Raw genomic sequence first — 22,352 nt, 5'->3', positions numbered from 1 at the left:
CTGGTCCCCCCCAACTGCTCTCCCTTGCAGGCCTGCCCCCCTATTCCCCCAACTGCCCTTCCCTGCAATCCTGTTCCCCCACAACTGCCCTCCCCTGCTGACCTGTTCCCCCTCAACTGCCCTCCCTTGCAGGCCTAATCCCCTTCAACTGGCCTCCCCTGCAGATGTGGTCACCCCCAACTGCCCTCCCCTACAGGCCTGGGTCCCCCCCAACTTTCCTCCACTGCAGGCCTGGTCCCCCCTCCAACTGCCCTCCACTGTAGGCCTGGTCCCCCCCCCCAACTGTCCTCCCCTGCAGGCCTGGTTCCCCCAACTGCTCTCCCTTGCAGGCCTTCCCCTCCTGACTGCTCTCCCCTACAGGCCTGGTACCCCCCCAACTGCCCTCCCTTATAGGTCTGGTCCCCCCAACTTCCCTCCCCTGTAGGTCTGGGCCACCCAACTGCCCTCACCTGCAGGCCTGGTTCCCCCACAACTGCCCTCCCTTGCTGGCCTGGTCTCCCCCAACTGCCCTCCTCTGCTGACCTGGTCACACCCAACTGCCATTCCCCTGCCAGCCATCTTGTGGTGGCCATATTGTGTCCACATGGGGCAGCTACCTTTGACCAATTGGGGGCAGTCATCTTGTGTCTTGGAGTAATGGTCAATTTGCATATTGCTCTTTTATTAGATAGGATTATTTTCTTCATTTTTCAGACTGTCACATAGAGGATGTATAATTTTTATAACCTGCATATAATTATAAATGCCATTTAAATAATTACATATATATATATATATATATATATATATATATACATTACATTTTTTTTTTAAAGAAAGTTGCTAAAGTCATTGAAGAGAAAATATTAAGCAAATTAAGCAAGGCCAAAATTTGGGGATCCTGGGAGCCTATATCATTCTTTGTCAAACTTGTGTCTGTACTTAGTGGTAATAAATTTGTGGCAACTGCAGTTCTTTTTTCTAGATGCCTTTATTACTGGTCTAAAACACCTTCTTATTTTACCAGTGTCATCACCCCATCCCACCTCCTCACATTGCAACCAAAATCTCCTTCTTGTGAACCAAATACTTACAATTATTATATGTAATCCCTCTGTGGTCCTCCCCTCTCCCCTCTCTTCCCCACCCCTCGCCCCCTCCCTTCCCTTCTCTGCCCCTCTCCTCCTCTTCTCTCTCTATCTCTCTCTCTCTCTCTCTCTCTCTCTCCCTCTCTCCCTCTCTCTCATTAAAACTATCTTTCATTTTCCTGAGCCACCACACCATTCCCACATTACTCCAGAGACCTAAGCTTGAACAGATCTGCCCAACCAACTACCCACCACCAGACTACTCCCAAAGTGTGATTATAATTACCAGTACAATTGCCCTGGCTAATGTTCATCCTATATCCATTCTTATCTTTCCTGTTTGATAAATCAGCAATGAACATCACTGGGTCTGCTCAGCTGAAAAACTACATCCCCAGCACTGACCTTGGGAGCAGCAAAAGATAGGATAGTGAAGCTGGAATCTCTGAGGGCCATGGAGTTCCACAGCCCCGGGAATCTACCATCCATCCTAAAATCTCCTTTCCTCTCCTATTCTCTCTCTCCCCCAATACTTTGAAATTGTGGAACTTTAACTACCACGTAAGTCAAGGAATAGATGCATTGTCAGCTACCCGGAATCCCCTATCATTCTCTCGCCAAATCACTGTAGGCTCTTTTCTTCTGCATATGAAATGAATCACTGTCCTGACTTTGTGGTTACCTCTTAGCTCCTCATCCTTGCCTGTTGGTTCTCTAATTCTACAGGGTGCCTAGTGGGTACCACATTGTGGTTTTAATTTACATTTCTCTAATTACCAGTGATGTTTGACTCTATTAAAATGTTTATTTAAGTGCTTATTCATATATCCAATTCAATTTTCTATTCAGTTATCTCTTTTTTAAATTTAAGTAAACTCTGAATATATAATTATTTTTCCATTAAAGTTAGCATTCTTTTGCGTTCTGTTTAAGGAATCCTTCTTTCTTTTCCCACCTCTGAGGTAAAAACAATATTTTTCTGTATTTTTTCTATACATTTTATTTTATATTTGACATTTAGCTCTATAAACCACCAGGAATTGCTTTGTGTGAACAGCGTAGATTAGGAGTCCTTTCATTTATTCCTCATGTGGAGAGTAGTTGATTATGCTCCCCTCTATGTCCTTCAATGCCATGTTTGTCATAAACTAAGTGGCTATTTGCAAAAGCTAGAAGAGTTGTTGGTCCTCCCTCCACGCCCCCCCCTCACCCCCCGCCCCTCCGCTTTATCCTTTCTTAATCCTAGTCTCATAAAGAGTTTGTGTAACACCGGCATTGTTTCATCTTTAGAATTTGGGGAGAATTTACCAGAAAAGCTATTTGGTCCCAGAGGTTTTTTTGTGTAAAAAACTATTCAAAAAAGTATTCAATTACAAATTAATTTAATATTTACATTATTATTCACCTTTCCTATTTCTTTCATTTTATACCACCTTACAAGTTATATCTGAAAATATTCTGAAATAAGGCAATAAGCAGAAAATGTCTGAAATCATCTGATACAATTATTTTCAATTTAGAAGCACAATGAGAGCATCAGGGATGCACCAACCAACTTTCCTGTGACATTCAAGCAAGACCACAGTTAGGAGACCAGGCATATCCCAAGTCTCCTCTGGAACCTGGCTTATCGGCAGCTGAAGGCCAACAAGTGGCAAGTAGCTTTCCTATTATTTTCTCCATTTTTGTTAGTTGTATATTTCTTTTTTTGAGATATATATCTATTCATCCAAATTTACAAATTGTTTTGGCATACATATGTTCACCATTTACTCTTCTTATTTTTTTAATTTTTGTAAGATCTGTGATAGATCCCCATTGTAATCCCTAGCATTGGCTGTTGTGTCCACTTTATTTCTCTATTGCCCTTGTAAGAGAATTATCATTTTATTCATTTTTAAAATAAAATTTTTTCAAAGAACCAACTTTCAGCTTTATTGCTTGTTTTATATTTCAATAATTTATCTCCTTATCTTTATTACATCTTTCCTTTCTTTTCTTTTTTTAGAGAGTAGAAGGGAGGGAGAGAGGAAGGGAGAGAGGAAGGGAGAGAAGGAGGGAGGGAGAGAAGGAGAGAGGGAGAGAAGGAGAGAGGGAGAGAGAGAGAGAGATAGAGAGAGAGAGAGAGAGACATTGATGTGAGAGGGACAAATCGATTGGTTGCCTCCCACAAGGCCCAGACTGGTGCCAGGGATCAAGCCTGCAACTCTAGTATGTGCCCCTTGACCAGAATCAAACCTGAGACCCTTCAGTCCACAGGCTGATGCTCTATCAACTGAGCCAAATGGGTTAGGGCTCCTTCCATTTTCTTGATGTTTAATTTTTGTTTCTAACTTGTTGACACTTTTAACACTGATTTTCAGTCTTTGTTCTTTTGCTATAATATACATAAAGCTATACATTTCCTTTGATTAAGAGGTTAGCAGCACCCCACAAATTCTGTTATATTTTTATTGTCATTAGTTAAAACTGTGTGTGTAACAGATGTAATTTTTATTTTCAAAATAGATGACAATTGTTTTAAAATATGTACATGGTGAATCTTTTCATTTTCTATTTATTTACATTAAAATTTTTATTGTACTTATGTTTTACATATTCTTTAGAAATCTTAGGCTATAAAATATCTTAATCAATTTATTTTTAATGTGAACTTATACAAGATGAGAGTCTTTTAAAGTTGCATGTGATTCAATTATGTCTAACTTTTCATATATGCTTTCTTATCTACCATCTAAGACCTTTCTATTTGTATAACCTTTCAGATATTTCTATTTTACTCCACCCTGCCCTCCCTTCTTTGGCCATCCTTTGGTTAATTGACTTTTTATTATTATATTTTACTCTTTCTATTAGTTTGGGAATTATATACCCCACTATTATTCTTTCAGTGGTTACCTTTGAAATTATAACCTGTTAGCTTGATTTAGAATATTAAATATTGTATTTTACCCTCTCCTGACCTCACTGACTTTTAAAAATTGTTCTGTATTCCTTTTTGAATATCTGAACATTTTTAGTCTGACCATGTTTAATTCTTCAGTTTTTACTTATTTTATTACATATATTCTAACTCACCTTCATTCTTATGAGTTTTTTTATTGCTTAAAAATTCTGGATTGGCAGTTATTTTATTTGACATGTTAAATATGTTCTTTCATTGTCTTTGGACTTTAATTGTTACTCCTTTGAGTATTTTGTCTTTTCAACTGCTGGCTGCTTTTTGAGACTCAGGCTTAGTCTTTATTTTACCACCAATATACCTAGGAGCATTTTTCTTTTTATTTATTCTATTCAGGTTTTGCATATTTTCTTTTCTAATTGTACCAAAATCACATTTCCAAACAGAAAGAGTCACCCTTATTAGATGCACACATCTATGGATTTATGGGAACATATGCATTCCTGTTTGTCAATAGCACCATATACCCCTCTGTCATTCACTGTGGTCTGAATGTCTGTATCCCCCCATGTTGAAATCCTACTCCCCAAGGTGATGGTAGGTGGAGGTGGGGCCTCTGGAAGGACACTAGGTCATGAGGGCAGAGCTCTCATGAATGGGATTAGCACCCTAATGAAAGGGTCCCCAGAGAGCTCCCAGGCCCCTCTGCCATGGGAGGACATAGAAGTGGGCAGTTAGCAGTCTGCAACCTGGAAGAGAGCCCTCCCCAGAACCCGACTACACTGGCACCCTGATCTGGGACTTGTAGCCTCCAGAAATGTGAGCAATGCATTTCTGCTGTTTACTAGCCACCCAGTCTTTGGCATTTTGTCACAGCAGCCAGAACTGACTAAGACAGCAGTCCGTCCTCTGCTCCCTGTGCTATATCCAGCCTCTAGCAACCACTCATATGTTTTCTGTCCGATAGTGTTGCCTTTTCCAAAATGTCATATAAATGGAATTAGAGTTATAGTCTTCAGATTCTAACATTTTTTTCACTTAGTGCCATGTGTTTGAGATTCATGCATTTGGTGACGTATAATATAGTTCATGGTTTTTTATTGCAGAGTTTTTCCTTGTGCTGCCGGTCAGCCTGAAAAATGGCCCCAAATGGGTCTGCCTCTAGGCACTCACACCTCATATAGTCGCCTCCCATCTAGTGGACTGAATATATAACTTCCTTGTAACAAACAGAACATGGCAGAAGTGCTCATAGTCCCACCCAAGAATAGGCTGTGTAAAGATGGTGGCTTCCCTCACGAGTATTCTTTCTAGCCATTGTGGATTGCTTGCTCTGGGGGAAGCCAGTTGCCCTGCTGTGAGGCCACCAATGGAGAAGCCCTTGTAAGTAAGGATCTTCTGAGGCCTTCCAGGGCCCATGTGAGTAACCTTGAAAATGGACCATCTATCGACCAAGCATCAAGATGGCTACTAGTATAGTTCTGGCTGAGAGCTGATAGCTATCTCACAAGGGACTTTGTACCAAAGGCAATCAGCTCAGCCACATCCAGATTCCTGACCCCAAAAAAACTGGACAATGATAGCTGTTTGTTTTAGTATTTAGCCTCCAAATTTGAGGAGGGGGCGGATTTTTACACAGCATTAGGTAGCTAATACAATCTAGTTACCAGTTAAAGGGTTAGGGATTATGAATTCAGGCACCACAAGCATTTGCATACAGGTGTTTGTGTGGACACTGTTTTCATTCCTGTTGGGTAAATACCCAGGAGTGGGATCGGTGGGTCATACAGAAAGTGTATGATATACTTCCCAGGGAATTGCCAACTCAAGTCTGTGTCTTGATGCTTTCGCCAGCATTGGAAATTCTCTAACATTTCTCACCAAATCTTTTCTCTTGCCCACGTACCTTCTCTCCTTTCCCTAGGATTCCAAAAGTCCTCCTCTCTGACTGTATCCTTTAGGCCTCTAAACCATTTTCTGGAATTTCCATTCTCCTCCTTTGCTTCTTTGTGTCTCATTCTGGATATTTTCTTTCACTGCCCCAGGTTTTTATTTTTAAATGACTGTGTCTAATTAACTTTAAACTCATCCTCCCTTATACTTAATTTTATGACTGTATTTTTTAATTTCAGAATTTCCATTTGACATGTTTTTATCGTTTCCCATTTCTGCTGAAATTCTCAATCTTTTATCTCCTCGGGCATAGTAAACATACTTATTTTGAAGAATGTGCATTTGAAGTCTGATCTTTTGAGCAGCCATGGATATACTGTGGTTGACTGCTATTTTTGCTTAGTATATTTTTCAGCTTATTTTGTGCCTGGTACTTTTTGACTATGTATTGAATTGAAGCATAGGATGCTATAACGGGGATATATATATATATAATATTTTTCTCTCAGGTAGTTGTGGGTCATATCCGTCCTTGAGGTTGTATTGAGATGATTCATAGGGGATGTGGTTCCTGATTCTGATTCAATTTATCCTTAGGATGGACACTTCAAGGCCCCACCCCCTGGCCTTGGCAAACTCCAGACTCAGTCTGGCCCCTCGATCCCAGGAGGCAGTCATAAGCACAGCCCAGTCTTCTATGCATGAGGTGAGTGCCCCGAACATCCCTTGGAGAAAAGTCTAGACTATATGGGGTTCTTTGTTTGGCTTCCATTGCATTTCATACTCACTTTTTCATTCCTTTCCAGTGTTTCACTGCCTTAGTTTTCTAGTGCAGTGGATCAAATTAAACAAATTTAAGAAGTTCTGTCCCACTCTTTTGGATATTCTCAGAAATGAGTTGTTCTGAATCTTTCCATAAGCCATTATTAGAAGCCCTGGGGCTCTTTTATGTGTGAGATAAATAAGTTTTGTTTAAGCTACTATTAGGAAACTTTTGGATACATACAGTCAAGCCAATTTCCAAATGATACATTAATATAATCCATTTAAACACTTAAAGCCAGTTTCGTGTTTACCATGCCTTCAATATTATTTTCCCTTCACACTTTTTAGGTATGAGAAGAAAAAGAGTGTTTTAACTCCTTCTGCTCAGTATAAGTCTCATTTTATACTGGTTCTCGTAGATCAAATACTCCAAAAATATTTCTGAAAAGTCATCTAATACTGAAAACAATTTTAGTTCTTTGATTTAACCTAAAATGTGTTGTCAATATGCCCCACAGAGACGTTTCATGGTTTATATTCTATTTTCCTTTTTTTTTATTGTTGTTAATCTTCACCCGAGGGTATTTTTTCCATTGATATTTAGAGAGTTGGGGGCAGAGGGGGAGAGAGAGAAACATCAATGTAAGAGAGACACATGGATTAGTTGCCTCTGACACTCACCACTATGGGGGCCAGGGATCCAACCTGCAACCTAGGTACATGCCCTTGACGGGGAATCAAACCCTTAACTATTTGGTCCATGGACAAATGCTCTAACCACTGAGCATGCTATTTTCCAGTTTTTAAGCCTACTTCATTTTTATGTTTTAAATCCGTTCTTCAATTTAAAATTTGTAGCTGATACAATTTAAAATTTATCTATTTAGTACTGAGTTTGAGACGTGCTTACCATTTGAGACGGAATTGCCATTTTCAGTAGTGATAGCACTAGAGAGTGAATTAGATAACTGAATCCCATGGTTATTTGCATTTCTATCTTGAGTCTCTGATGCAATCTCTGATGTACCAGGATCATCTTTGCTGGTCAGGTTCATGTTAGTTTCAAAACCTAAAATAAATTTTAGAAATGATTAGTCTTTTCTGTTAAAGTAGACTAAATATGTTGAATAAAATATTGAAATGGAATAACGAACTTATCAAATCATTAATTACATTTAAAATGATAACTCAGCAACAATACTTATTCAAATTTATGGCCTACAAAATATTTTTCAAATTTTGCCAAAGCATTGTTAAACATAATGGCCTATACTATATTTAACAAACATTGTTAAACTAAGTGGTGAAAATAAATTTGATAATTTGTTATTTTCAAATATATCTATAAGGAATTTTTGATGTCATATGTCACTTACTGTTATAGTGCTGACCATTTGAGAAGTCTATTTCCTAAAAGCATGGCAATAATTATGTCTCTGAATTCAGGTTCTGAATTATTAAACTGAGCAGAGCTGAAGCAATCTTACAGCTTTGGGATAAAACAAGAAACATATTTTCAATGTAACTGTGAAATGTGTTATTATCCATAGGAATATTAAACTTTAAAACCTTATCTCTTTATTCTATACCCTAACAAAATTACCTACATGTTATTGTATGTCCCAAATTGAATGCTCTCAGATATGCAAACATAGAAATCATTGTCCAATTTAGGCTAAAGAGCCCAATAAAGATTTTTTAAAACTATGTATTAATAATAAAGTAAAATATAACAAACACTAAGGTTTGGAACAATGTCTAACTGAGGTGGATGTTTACATAAGGATAGGATCATCCTTAGGCAGGGTCTACGAGCGAGAATGTACAAATCAAGCACATTTGTCATCATGGTGTCAGACTGGCTCCTCCAGAACCCATCCCCAAAGTCAGGCTCCCCTCCCAGATTGGCCAGGTGCATGAGGGATTGGCTCTTGCTTCCCCAGGGACCTCAAAAAAGCTCCAACTTACTAGGAGATTTTTGCTTGACATCAAGGTTATCCATGCTCTTTCTGTTCTTGTCTGTTGGTACATAGTAGTTTCTGGCTGTCTATAGTTAGGCCAGTCTGAAGTTTTAGGCTAACAAATTACTCAAAGGCATAATTTGCTTTTTATACTTTACATGGGGAAAAGAGTTTATCAGCCATGATCCCCATAAACAGGACCTCAACAGGCAGAGAGGCTATCCCTGTATTGCTGAAAGGCGAATTAAGGTCACCCACAGTCATGCAGGTGGAAAGAGGGAGAATAGAACTTTAATCTATGTATTATAACAATTGTTCAGTTTTGTTTTTCACTAGAAGACAAATTAGGCTATGTCTTTCCATGTCATTTCATTGAATTGCTGTTTAAATACCAAGGAAGGAAATAGGGAAAGTAAGGAGGGATATAAGAGGGAGGGAGAGAGGAAGGGAAAGAAGCAAGGAAGCAAGCCAGGCAGCCCTCTACAGCTTAGCTCAATCCTTTCTAACTCTTCCTCCTGGACATTCTCTCCTCTTGCCCCTGAGGCTCACACTCAATAGCACTACAGATGGCCATGTTCCCAGCTGCTCTATATTGACTCGCATTTCAGTGCTTTGGTCTATGCAACCCCTCTGCCTGGAATGTGCTCTCCACTCAACAACCCTGCCTCTTCCTTACCCTCCAGTGAGGATCTTGTTCAGATCACCCCCAGTGCAGTGGCCACTCATTTACCAGTAAATAATGTGCAGCACAAGAAGGAATCGGGCTGCCTAACCAGAAAGGTGTGCTAAGGTTTAGAGTAGAAAATGCTAGACAGTTAGAATGAAGGCAAAATGAACAGGTCTTTGAAAATCAAGCAGAAGCATTTATATTTCAATGATCCAGGGAACCATTGCAACTCCTGACTCCTTAGACTTAAAAAGGCCTTGGTCAAGCCAATGTGCATAAGAACAATGATGCCGTTGAGGTTGGGTGATCTTAGCTCTTGACAATGAGAAATCACCAAGAAAGCTGTAACTGAGAGAATATCTATTCAATTTGGTCAACTCTATTTTGTCATTGTTACTTTTTAGTCTTTGGAAAGTTAGTAAGTCAAGTTTTATTTTAAAGTCGTTTCAAGATACAGACATTCACCAACTTTCATTTCTCTTTAAGACTAATTTTTTTTTTCATTCCTTAATTCAGTTGTTTATTGAGTGTCTACTATGTGCCCAACACCCTCCCTCCAAGTGCTGGAGATACAATAATGAATATCATAGGCAGCTTGGAGCTTACTGGCCAGTTTGGCAACAGACAAACAAGCAAAGAAACAAGCAGATAATTAAAAGTGGTGAAATCCCAGCTGGGTAGAAAACTTAATGGGAAGTGGGGGTAGGCAGCCAACATTTTCAGAAAGCATGGATCAGGAAAACATACCTAGGAAGTGGCAGTGAGGCTCGGAGAAAAAGGAGGGAAACAAGCAACTGTGTTGATAGACAACCTCCCCCATGTCTGAAGGTCTCAAACACGAGAGCTCACCTTTTCCAATGAACCAGGTCCCAATGAGTTGGGCACGTGGAAGCAAAGGGTAGATAAGAAAGGAGGACAGGCATATCACTCAGTGCTGGGGAGGCCCCGGCAGGCAGGCGGAGTTTAGCTTTTGTTCTCAGTGCAGTGGGAGGTCACAACAAAAAGGTATGAAGTAGGGAGAACCTCCCTGGGTAAATGGGGACAGTCTTCTTATGTCTGGTGCTGCAAGACTCAATCCTCTGAGACACTGTGTCTCGGCATGAATATTTGATGCAAGCTTTCCTCATAACTGATTTCTATCTCATTAACCACCGATATATTTAAATTATAGTCCAAACCTCCACTTTTGCTAGTAAAACTTAAAAAAACCTTTTCACATTTCAGATCAGCATGTGAAATTGTAGCCAATAAAAGTTCTTATTTTTACTTTTTTTATATTTTGTTAATCCTCACCCGAAGGTATTTTTCCATTGACTTTTTTAGAGAGAGTGGAAGGGAGGGGGAGAGACAGAGAAAGAAACATTGATGTGAGAGAGACACATCGATTGATTGCCTCATGCCCTCGAGGTATGTGCCCTTAACAGGAATCGAACCCTGGACCCTTCAGTTCTTAGGCTAAGCTGCATCCATTGAGCCAAACCAGCTAAGGTGCCAATAAATGTTTTAAAATTTGTCACAATAAACTGTGACCCTTACATTATCTACTAAGGTTTTCCTTTTATGTTTATATTAAAAGCATATGTCTACTCAAGGGTAGCTCTGGATTGGAATAAGGGGATGTCTTTCTTAATGTAAGCTAAGAATTAATGGCCAGCCTAATGATTATTATTCACATCGCTTTTACAATAATTACCATCTCCTGAGTGTTTATTATGCTCTAATCCCTGCTAGATGTGATACTTGACTTAGCTCTTGTTTTCCTAACAGTTCTGAAGAACTGTCACTATCATGCCTATTTTCAAGATGAGGTCATTGAGGCTTATGGAGGTTAATCTACATGCAAACATTTCACAATTAGTTAGGGTTGCAGATGAATTCAGACTAAGGCATGAAGGGCTCCACCATCCACCCACACTCATTCCTGTGCCTGACCCCTTGTGTAAAGTCTTCCCTCCTTATTTCATTTGCTGGTGTAAAAGGATAAGGTAGCTTCCTTTCTGTGGCTTTATCACCCATCCTCAGTGGTAAGGAACTCAGATCTGAAAAGTTGTACTTTAACCACTGAACTAGAGTTGCCACATCAATATATGTGTCCCCACTCTGGGGTTATCCTTACTCATTAATTTTAACTGGAGGATTCTTAGCATAGTAAATTCTGTGTCAGCCTTAGCTCACAAACACCCTACTCCAAGTTAGATTCAGATACATAAAAGCATCTGTGCCCAAACTTGTTAATATTTCGATTCAGTCACAATGTGGATCAAATGCAGAAATTCTCAATAATTTGATTTTGTTGTAAAGTGTCAGTTTAGAGCATGAATGGTTGCAATGTTCCTTGTCAAAAGCATGCCCATTACCCTGTACTTAAGCACTGAAGAAATTATAACAATAACAAATCAAGAGGACATGGGCATTAAATCTGAAAAAGCCTTAGTTATAAAAGTGCATACACAAGATGCATATTTTATGGAGACTTTTCAAAGGATAATACAGAGCAAACAAAGTCATCAAGTTTGTTCATGCCTCCAAGCAGTGGCCTTCAGGGTTTTGAGGGAGAAGAAAAGTCGGTCACACCAAAAGGAAATATTTGAGATTCTCAAGGAATCTAAGCAAACAAGTAGAGAAGTGAGAACTGTAAGATCCTGTATAACGATTTAAGGTATGTCTGAGTCATTTCTCCATCTCTACATCTTGTGAAATCAGTGGTTTGTGTCACTTAGGGCATCCTTCGGTCAGGTACGTTGTAACATTGGTTGATCCAAATACCCACGCTGGTTTCTTTTAGCCTATAAACAGGATTTCTCGGTGGCCCCTGCCTGATGTTGAAATGAATTACTTTGGGATTGACTCAAAGATAAAGTCTTGGCCTTACATTAGTATATGGCTATTAAATACAAGCAAGCAAAGAAGGCACATTTTAAGTTGAATTTTAATCTAGTGAGAGTTGGAGCAAATCTCTAAATGCGAATACAAAAAAAAAAAATCAGTTGTCCTGTTTTAGTTTTTATAGAACTAAAATATCCTGCTTGGGTGGGTGTGATCCTTTGAAACTGTGGTTTTCTATAGGAGGTGATATTGTCACCCCACCCTTCCCCACCCTCCCACCTCTAAGCAACATTTGGAAATGCCCAGTTATCACACTGGGGTAGGGGGATGCTACTGGCATCTAGTGGGTAGACAACAGAGATGCTACAAAACACCCTCCAATGTACAGAACAGCCCCCTCCCCAATGACGAAGAATTATCTGGCCCAGAATGTCAACAGTGCTGAGGTTGAGAAAGCCTATTATAAAACCTAAGTTAGATCATGTCATTTCCCCACTCCAGTCTCTCCACTGGTTGCTGATTTTCTGTGGATCAAGATCCAAAGGCTTCCTGAGGCTGAGAGACCCTCCATACCTTGATTCCATACCCCCAACTAAAGTCATCCTTGTATCACTCACTTAGCTTTGTCTTCTCCCAGACGGTGCAAGGTGCATGGGGACTCTGCTCACACCTCCCCTAGCAGAAAGGCCTTCCAGACCCCCTTCTAGAAAACAGCACCCCACTCCCTGCCCCAGGTCAATTTCTGTTCCTACTCCCAGCTTTTGTTTTTCTACAGAGTCCTCACTGTGGAACACATTAAATTTCAATTGTTTATTTGTTTTCTGTCTCCTCCCGGTGGAATTTTGGCACCATGAGCTCAAATGCAATGTCACTGCCTAGAACAGTGCCTGCCCACAGCCTGTGTACAACAAATATTTTTGAAAGAAAGAGGGAAAGAAAAGAATGAATAAATTATTACAACAACACTGCTATAGAAATTTCCTTTTCTGAAAGGAATTACACTTTTTGTAACTAAAATAATTGACAAGTTTACTACCCGAAAAATTCATGTGAACAACTGTGGAGAAATCATGTGTCACAGTAATAATTTTGCCTCATTCACATGAGATTATTGGGAATATATGAAAGGATTTCCATTGCTAATAATATGCTTTTGAGTCCTAATCTCTACTTATTTAAAATTACATGGTAAGGGAAATATCCCATTGTATGAGGTGAGATTTCTCTACTTATTCAAAGGGCTAGAGCTGCTTTCTTTCTACCTCGGAGTGTTAACATGTGGAAGAAAAGGCATACAGATAGAAATACTCTGGTCCATAATGTGAGGATTCACATCTTCAGTATTCCCAATTTCCAATGATAAACATTTCATTACTGTCCTATCAATATGCAAGATCCATACATATGGAGGTTTGTAAAATCTTACTTTACATGACTTTACAATCTCTAATGTTAGAAAATTGAAATCAATACAGTAAATGTTGCCTCTGGGATCTTGCTGCATGGCGATAGGCAGTGGCGGGTTGACCAGGAGTCTAGTGAGTGGAAGTTCCAGACCTCACCTCGACTAGCAAAAAGCCCAAGAGGGAGTGGGTAATGCGTGTACATTTAACATTTGTACATGTGACAGCTTTTTTTCTGACAAAATTTCTATAGTAATGTAATTGCAATAATTGGTTTATGATTCACAGTTTTTCTCTCTCTTTCAACAAATATAGGGTGTCCCCAAAATGTATAATACACACTCTGAATAATTAATTCCAATGTTTTTTTTTTTCTTTTCAGATTTAACCCATTGGAATCATTATTCAAAGTGTGTTTATATATTTTTTGTGGGCACCCTACATTTATTGAACATCTGCTATGTATAGGCACTGTTCTAGGCACTGAACAATGAGTAATTTTGCTTTGATTTATTTTCTCATTTTAAATAAATGTCCACTTTAATCCCTAAGTTTTTGTCATTTTTTATTATTTTTCTTAAAGAAGTCCCTCCTCCTCCCAATTGCATAACCTTAAATATCTGGAAAAATAAACAGAACCTGTGCCAGGTATAAGGTCTAAGCACTTACTGGGAGAAGAATGAATGAAATCACTGAATAAGGCTACAAGGCAACATAGCCTCTGGCTCACATTGATACCATGATCCATTGCTTTATGCATTTCCTCAGGGCAATGTCCAAATGGGAAAGGCCTAACTCCTCACCAGTCACAGAACTATTTTTTTAAGTTTACCCTGATATGAAAGGTGTGCAAAAGTTCATGTAAGGGGATGTGTGTAGGAGAGGAAGCAGAGGTAGGATTTTCTTGGGGGAGAAGAGAGGTAAGAAGAAAGCTAAGGAGAGGAACTTCTTCTGCAGAATGACTGCAAATATTCTGCAGGGGAGGGGAGACCTTTAGTACTAGGGAGAGAAGTTTCCTTACACAAGTCTGGTCCAGCTAGTGATACATGATGAGGTCAGTGAGCAACTGAGTGAAGTACTCACTCCACATCAATAGCAAGTACTCACTCCACATCAAAGGGCTCAGTGGCTAGTCCATCTCTAGGAAACAGATGTCCTTGAGCCGGTGGCCGCTCTGGGCGACATGTGAGAGCGGAACACAGAAAAGAAGAGTGATGAGCTATGAGCCAACCACATTCTTTCTCCAAACTGGGAGATTTCTCCATGAATTCCACAAGTACTTATTAAGTCCTAAACAGTCCAAGTTTTAAGCTAAGATTGAACTGTATGCTTCTAGAAATGTATATCTACAAAACAAAACAAAAACGATCCCTCAAATGCGTACATCTAGAGGGGCGATAAGACACAATAATGACAGGAATTTATGGTCCAAACTAATGAGTGCAAGAAGAGGCACCAGTGACGACTGTACATCTCTCTTGAGGATTTAGGGAAGAATTATTCAGAATAATCCTTGCAGGATTGTGTCCTACTCAGCTGAGTTAACATTTGTTGTTGTTGTTGTGTGTGTGTGTTAAAGCCTTTGACACATAATATGCCAGCATGTGTGGGAGGGACGTCCGGGGTGCATTCTAATGGGTGGCCTTTTCTCAGGTGTCTGGGTGGTGACTCAACTTAAAGCTGGTTGCCTTCATGGCGCCTGCTATGCAAACGCTAAGGCAGCAGAAGACCAGGGGCTGAACCAAAAACTATGCAAAATGTCCCAGGAATCCATGGTGGGAGGGGATGCAATAGGCAGGTGAGCCTCTGGGGCCTGGGCAGGAGGAGAAACCACTGGGTTTTGAAGCAGGGACAGCATGTGGAGAGGAGCGGGGAAGGGGAGTAAAAAGTGTAAAGCTAGTCAGGACGGAGCATGCCCAGGAGAGAGAAGAGGCTGGCTCTGCCACAGCTCCGCCCTGAGAAGGGGTTGTTTATGTGGTATCCCAGGAGTGACCTCCAGGCAGTATTTAGAGTAAGGGTGTGGCATGAAAAAGACTATTTAAAAATGTTACTAATCTAGCAAAATAGCTGGATTAGCCCCCAGGAGAGATTAGAAACTGAAAAGCAGCGAGAATTTAGACTAGGGCATAGGACAGGGAAGGCAGGGAGGGGCCAAGTTAAAGACCCTTTTGAGTTGAGGGACGGGGAGTAAGTCAGGACCAGTCAGGTGCCAGGAGATGGGGATGAGTTTGGAGCTGCTGACTTTGAAATCACAGGGGTTAAACTTTGTGGCAGTTATGTGAGCAAGAGCAGATATTAGGACAGAAAAGAAAATGTCTCGGGCAGACTTAGCAATCTCCCAGCAGGGCGGCTTTCTTCCAGATAAAGTGACGTTCCTATGAGTAAGGAGGCAGAAGGTGACACATAAGTGATAGTGGATACAAACAGGCAGGTGCAGGCATGAGGCGGGGGTGTGTGGGGCGGCTGGGGGAGTGGCAGAAGCGAAGGGCTTTGCACGGCAGGCAGAGGGAGGCTGACAGTACCAAATGCCACAGAAAGGTCAAGGAGAAGGAGGAAGGGATGAGCAATTGAGTGCTTCTTTAAGAAGAATGCTTAAAAACATTTCTCTCTTAGTTACCTTAACTTGAGATAATTTTAGAGTGTATTTTGGACACATATAAGCTAGGATCCAGGTTTCAGTCGTGCAGGAGAAAAACAAACTATAGCTGTTTGACTGATTTCAAGTACTGAGAGGGCCACGCAAGGCATAAAAAATGTGAAAATACATTTTAAACTCATTACTCATGCTGGCTATAATTCATCCTGCAAGTCTATAGGAAAATTCCTCTTCAGAAAGGCTATTGCATGGAGGGAATGTGCTTGTTTTTTCCTATTTGGCATTAAGGAAAAGTACAAGTGCTGAGAGAGGTGGCTGGCATGGCCCTGCTACTTCTCAAGTTCTCATTTCTAAAATGTGGGCGTCACAGCTAGACTGTGCTTACTGGTAGACATAAATGGTATGCAATTAAATTTGGGTAAGGTCCCTTAGATCCCAAATCGGCATCTAATTTATGTTAGGCCAAATCTAGTTTGTGATACAATGAACAAACAATGCACTTTAAATCTCTGATTTTTTCTAGATCCCGATATTATTGTACATGGGGAAGAAATACAGATAAGGACTATCAATATCACTCCTAAGCCCTACCCCGTACCCCTGCATTCTGCTATAGCAAAATGAATTAAACCTTTTCTTATACAGGAAGGTATAACCCAAACATCTGGCATATTGCCCTAGAGAAAGACAAAGGTCAAGTGTAAGGATCCACATAGGCACAGGGCTGATCCTAACGTCAAATAAGAAGCGATTTCACGTGCCGGGGTGTGTAACCAGATACACGATGCGAGGAAGGGCTGCGTTGTTAAAGGGGAGATGCCTACACTTCTGAAAGGTGCACCCTGATTTGTGCACAGCACAAATGTAATTGACCGGGTGAATCCACCGTTATCATCCCTTTGCCAAGAGTTGCAGAAATGTATCCACGGAGGGCTTCGGTGTCTGAGAGCAATGCAGAGCTGGCAACAGAACGCGAGGTTCCCATGCATTTACTCCTGTGACACAGCAGCTTTCCACAATGGTTATATTTCAATGTTGTATTTTTTCGGTTTCTTAACTAATCAGTTCCTATGACACTGCGGCCGGCCGTTGGAAAGGGCAGAGGAAACAGAATTGCTCTACGTGCTGCTAACCTTAAAAGGCTAGAGCTGGTCCCCAGCATTCCTTCCTACTCTTTTAATAAGTCCTTATGAAATCTCCACTCTTTAGCTGATCAAACCCCCGCCGCCCGCCCTGAACTTGTGTCTGAAACATTCTTCCGTGACAGAGAGTGCCACAAACACTTGCTCTGGCTTAAGTAGGGTAGGATGGAAATGCTTCCCTGTCCCCCTCCTCTTAGCTCCTGCCACCCACGTCCCTGCCAAGTCTCAGGAGAGGCAAGAAAACACCAACTGAAGCAGGAAATAGAGTGATATCTTCAACAACATATGCGCTGAGCAGGGGAAGAAGGTATTGATAGTAAAGCTAAAAAATGACTGTCAGTATAAATAAGGGTTTCAGGACCCAAAAATGCATAGAAAATTATGCTGTGCCAATATTCTTTTAAATTCAACTAACCAGATCCTTTTGTGCCTGTCTATCCTGTTCCTGCCATAATGGAAAAACACCACAACACATCAATTCTTTTCTTTTCCCAGTACTTGGGTAGCTTGCCTTTCCTATAATTAGCTGAATATGTAACACCTAAACAACAAGCTGGCCTGGCTTGAGGATCCATTCCTCACGTATAATTTCATAGGTCATGCGGTTATTTATATTCCTGTTATTTTTACGTTTCCTAAATGCCAGGGTAACGTAAATCTAGGAGTCCTAGGATGCAACTCCTGCAAGGCAGCGCTGTTGGTCTCAGCAGCATTTGCTTTAGGTAGACGGTTCCCATCTACTTTCTCCAGAAAGCAAAGGTGAAGAAAAGAATATGCCTGCTCTTTTATTGGGAGCATTCAGTATTTGAGACACAGATGGTGTCACACGGATGGTAAGCTAGTGACACCTATCATCTGAAAATACCAACACGGGGTAGCCCCATAACACTTCTGACCAGTTCACACATCCTTTCTTAGGTATGACATCGGTGCTCCCTTCAGAAGAAAAAGTATGTATTTATTTTCATGAGAATTGCATTGACTCTATTTTGTCTCTTGGTATTTCACCACTTCTATGAATGGAGCCCCTCTTGGGTTTTTAACAGATTAATTGCTTTAAGAATAACGACTGGAATCCTTTTAAAAATATATCATCTACAGTTGTTCCACATCAGGGACATTAGCTGCTACTCCAGTTGTAGCATGCCGTTCTAGTGCCTTCTGGCCATCCTCTATCTCCACCACATAAACCTCAGCACAGCTAGAGTTTGGGCTGAATCACTTCTGTGTCATACAATTGTTAGCATGACTTTCACAGATACAGTTGCAGCAGGTCAGAGAGAACCAGTAAAATCAGCAAAAGTTTTAAAAAACAAAAAGCAGTGGTGTACGTTGAGTCTTTCCAAAATCCTTGCTCAGAACGAATTACAAAATGTACCCACCTAAAATATTTAATAACCAAAGGGCACAGGCCAGGACCCAGCAGAACAGGTGGAAGCCATACACCCTACACCTCTCGCCTTGTCAACATTTAACTGAGAAGATACTGGGCAGGCCTGGGGCCAGGACACCCAAGGTGATGGAGTGGGTGATGGGAACCTTCTTGCAGGTCTCAGGAGAGCAGGCAATTCTAACTGGCATCAAGATATTTCAATATTTTAACAACAGTGTAGTGGCAACCCTGCACCTCTGTAGAACAACCCTGCCTGCCCGCATTGGCTGACTACCAGCCAGCAGCTCTGAGGCCTTACATAATGAATTAAAAATATCTACGAAGGCTTAAATTCTTGTCAAAATTCTCCTCAAGCCACCTGCACTGTTTCTTTGATAGCTCCGATGGGAGTGCCCTTTACTAGAGGTAGACTGGTTGGCGTGACTAAATCTTTGTGCCTCCAGATCACACGCACATGTGACTGAATGGCCCTTGAGCTATTGCAGTGACATATCACAGAGCCGATGTCAGTTACTCAGAAAGGCTGAACAGCTGGGACACTGTAGGGAGGGTTAACCCTGTGTCTCAAATGGATTTTCATTTCACCACAGGAAGCAACCACCAAATGGCCAGGCAAGCGTTGGGGCTCCCCTTCTCATGGGTCCCACGACTAATCATTTCTCATTCATCACTGCTAAAGTAAATCCTTCCCACAGACCCTGGTGTAGTTATTCCAAAACAGACCTTGATTATGTCATCATGCCCTTGAGTGAATCATCGTGCAGGATGGACCACACACTGGCCTATAGCATGAGGGCGGGGGCCTCCTGTCCTGGTGTTTTCTCTCCTGTTGCTTTAGTCTCATTTCCCTCCATCCCTCCACATAAATCCTACCTTCTAGACCAGTGTTTCAAAGAACATATTTATGGGGTGGAAAATCAATTCAGATGGTCACCATAAGCATTTGAAAATGAAAGAGAGTAGAAAGAATTGAATAACAGTGCAGCCTTTCCCAAGCATTAAGGGTAAGTAGCCTTTTGTGAATCCCAAATAATATCTTCACGTAAGAACTATTTCTCGCTGCCTGGATACATTGGGTTTCTCGTGCCTCCCTGCTGTGAGCTGCTTATGAGCAGACCCCACACTTTATTTTTAAAATCCAACAGCTTAGTATCACGCCAGGCACAAAATAGATCCTCAGTGCACTTTTTTTTTTAATAAATGAGTAAATAAATAAAGCTTGTTCTTCTTATTTAATGATTTTTCCAAAACTCTGAAAATGTGAGGAAAATACAACCAGTAATACAAAATATTCTTGCTGGTTTAACCATTTTGCCTGAAGTTAATCTCTGAGTTTTTAAGCCTTGAAAAACACACACACACACAAAAAAAACCCGCATGTCTTAGGGCTGTGTCATAGATTGATTTTATTATCTGAAAAGTGGAACATTTTTTCTAAAATCATTACAGAGGGTTCTTAGGATGTTTTCAATCCCCACAGCAATGGAAGTGCTCTCTGATGAGCAACTGGACCATATCACTGGGTTTCCTAATGATCCTCAGATTAAAAAGACATTTTTATGATCCCTCATCACCATACATAAAGCACAGCGCCTCTGTCCCGTGTCACTATCCCAGCCTCTGTAAACTACACTCGATTTCAAGTCTGAGTAAGTGAATGAAAGAGACCCCCCCCCACACCCACCACATAGCTGCAACTACATTAGTGAATTTAATGCTAACAATTACAGCTTTAGTGTCTCCTACGACACGTAAGTGATTCAGTTAAAATCTCTAGTTGTGCTGTTTATGTGGTGGAGATGAGGGATGACCAGAACGCATGAGAACAGCATGTTACAACTACAGCACAAGCAGATGTCCCTGAAATGGAGCAACGTACATTACAGCTTTCTTAAGGACTGCAGTAGTTATTCTTAAAGCAAGTTATCTATTAAAAATCCAAGAGGGACTCTATTATTAGCTATATATGAAAATGGTTAAATACCAAGAGACAAAATAGGACAAACACAATCCTCATGAAAATAAAAAACAATAAATATTATTTTCTCTATGGGATCTGCTGCGGGGTATTAGTTCTTTAACTAAGAAAGAATGAGTGAATGGGTGGAAGTGGTATGGGGGCTACCCTCCTTTAAATTAGTCATTTGTTCTCCTCTATGTCCCCTCCATCTTTCTATTAAAGCCAGTCTTGACCCAGCCAGTTGGAAGTCTCAGTTGAGAACTGGAATTAAGCAAATATAACTCCAACCAATGAGTGTGACTTTAGGAATAATTTAACAGGTGAGAGCTTTGGGTTTTTGTTGTTGTTGTTGTTGTTTTGATGACAGGAGATACCTGCACAGTGATAGTTTTCACCCATTTTTTTGCTCCAGTCTTCTCTCTTTCACTTACTTCTTTGTGGATCATCCATCTCTTCACATCAAAGCATAATAGTAAAACAAAAAATCCAAATCAGGGCTATTTGCCTGGGAAATACCCTGATGTACCCATTGGGTATATGCCACTTCTTTCTTTCTTTACAATGGACATTTCTTTTGGAAGAGTATGTTTGACCCTGAACCAGAGTTTTGGGTGTGAAGAAACTCTTTTATTGTTTGTTTTTTTTCAGGGACTTTGGGTAATGCATAACTTGTCAGGTGTCCTGGTACAGTGACTGTTCCACTGTACATCTGTGTGCTCTCGGATCCAGCTTCTGCCTGCCATTGCTGAAGCTCTGCCTATTATAGAATCTAGTCATCTTTGTGGGAAGCAAAGTGAATGAGATTGTTGTTTATTGTCTCATTACAATTAACATGCACTCTTAAGCTGCAACTCCCAGTAATTGAAAAGGTACAGTGCCTAAGTACAAATATTGAAGATTTCCAGGAGAAACCAGAAAAAGAAAGAAGTGAAAACCAGAGTAGAAAAAGACGCGAGAAGCTTCACATACAGCGATGCTGGGTGACTGTTGTTGACTCATGGAATGGGTAAAGTAATAATGAATACAGCTAGCTCTCCAGTGGTGCGAAATTTTTCTAGGCTAATCTGAGGATTAATCATCAAAATGATTCAAGGCGCCATAAAGCACCTAAACACCAGTAGGTAATTAAGAAATAGGTTTTTCTTTTTCAGTCCCCTTAAGGAGAGAGAGAACATGGCACCAATCCAGCGGATCTTTAGGAAAACATTCCACACACCATGTCGCTTCTAAGCATTTCTGTACAAAAGGAAGAAAACCCCAGGATATTGTATTATGTGGCAATAATGAGATGCAGATAGTCAGGAAGGTCTTTATTAACTTGCTTAAGGAGAGCTGCTGAGTGGCTGAGAGGATAAAGCATTGGGCTTCTCTTTGGAGCCCCAGTGGGAGTTTAATTCACAATCCAGGATAGAGACCCACACTACACAATAGCTGCTTGCTTTAATGGGTTGGTAGTATGAAAAATATTTACTGGTTATGAAAGATAATCCATTTTTGAAAAGACTGTCTCTTTATTTCAGAATGCCAGGTATAATAGATTCTTCTCCCGCTGACAATGCAGTGTAGAACATCCCAGTTGAGATGGCTTCTTTGCCGCATTTGGCTCATCTCGAAAATGATGAACTATTTATGCAAGATACATATCTCTGGTATGACTGGCATGCTAGAGACTGCAGTTTCACAGCCAATAATGCTAAGGTAATTTCCCAAGATAATTCATACTCTTCGAAGGGTAACTTTTTGATTAGGCTGATCTAAATATTTAATTGTCACATCT

The 22,352-nt window shown here is 40.6% G+C and overlaps 1 protein-coding gene across 1 annotated transcript in view; it reads right to left on the bottom strand.

The window, feature by feature from the left end:
- MYO16 (myosin XVI) overlaps positions 1-22,352 on the bottom strand; it is a 421,185-nt gene that overhangs the window by 42,925 nt on the left and 355,908 nt on the right. Inside the window, exon 32 of the mRNA XM_008143943.3 lies at positions 7,538-7,696. Within this exon, the coding sequence (XP_008142165.3) occupies positions 7,538-7,696 (159 nt within the window). The remainder of the gene's footprint in view (positions 1-7,537; positions 7,697-22,352) is intronic.

The sequence above is a fragment of the Eptesicus fuscus genome, chromosome 8 (genome assembly GCF_027574615.1).
Source record: "Eptesicus fuscus isolate TK198812 chromosome 8, DD_ASM_mEF_20220401, whole genome shotgun sequence".
NCBI lineage: Eukaryota > Metazoa > Chordata > Mammalia > Chiroptera > Vespertilionidae > Eptesicus > Eptesicus fuscus.
The sequence above is the reverse complement of the archived record's forward strand: the minus strand, read 5'-3'. Positions and strand labels throughout refer to the sequence as shown.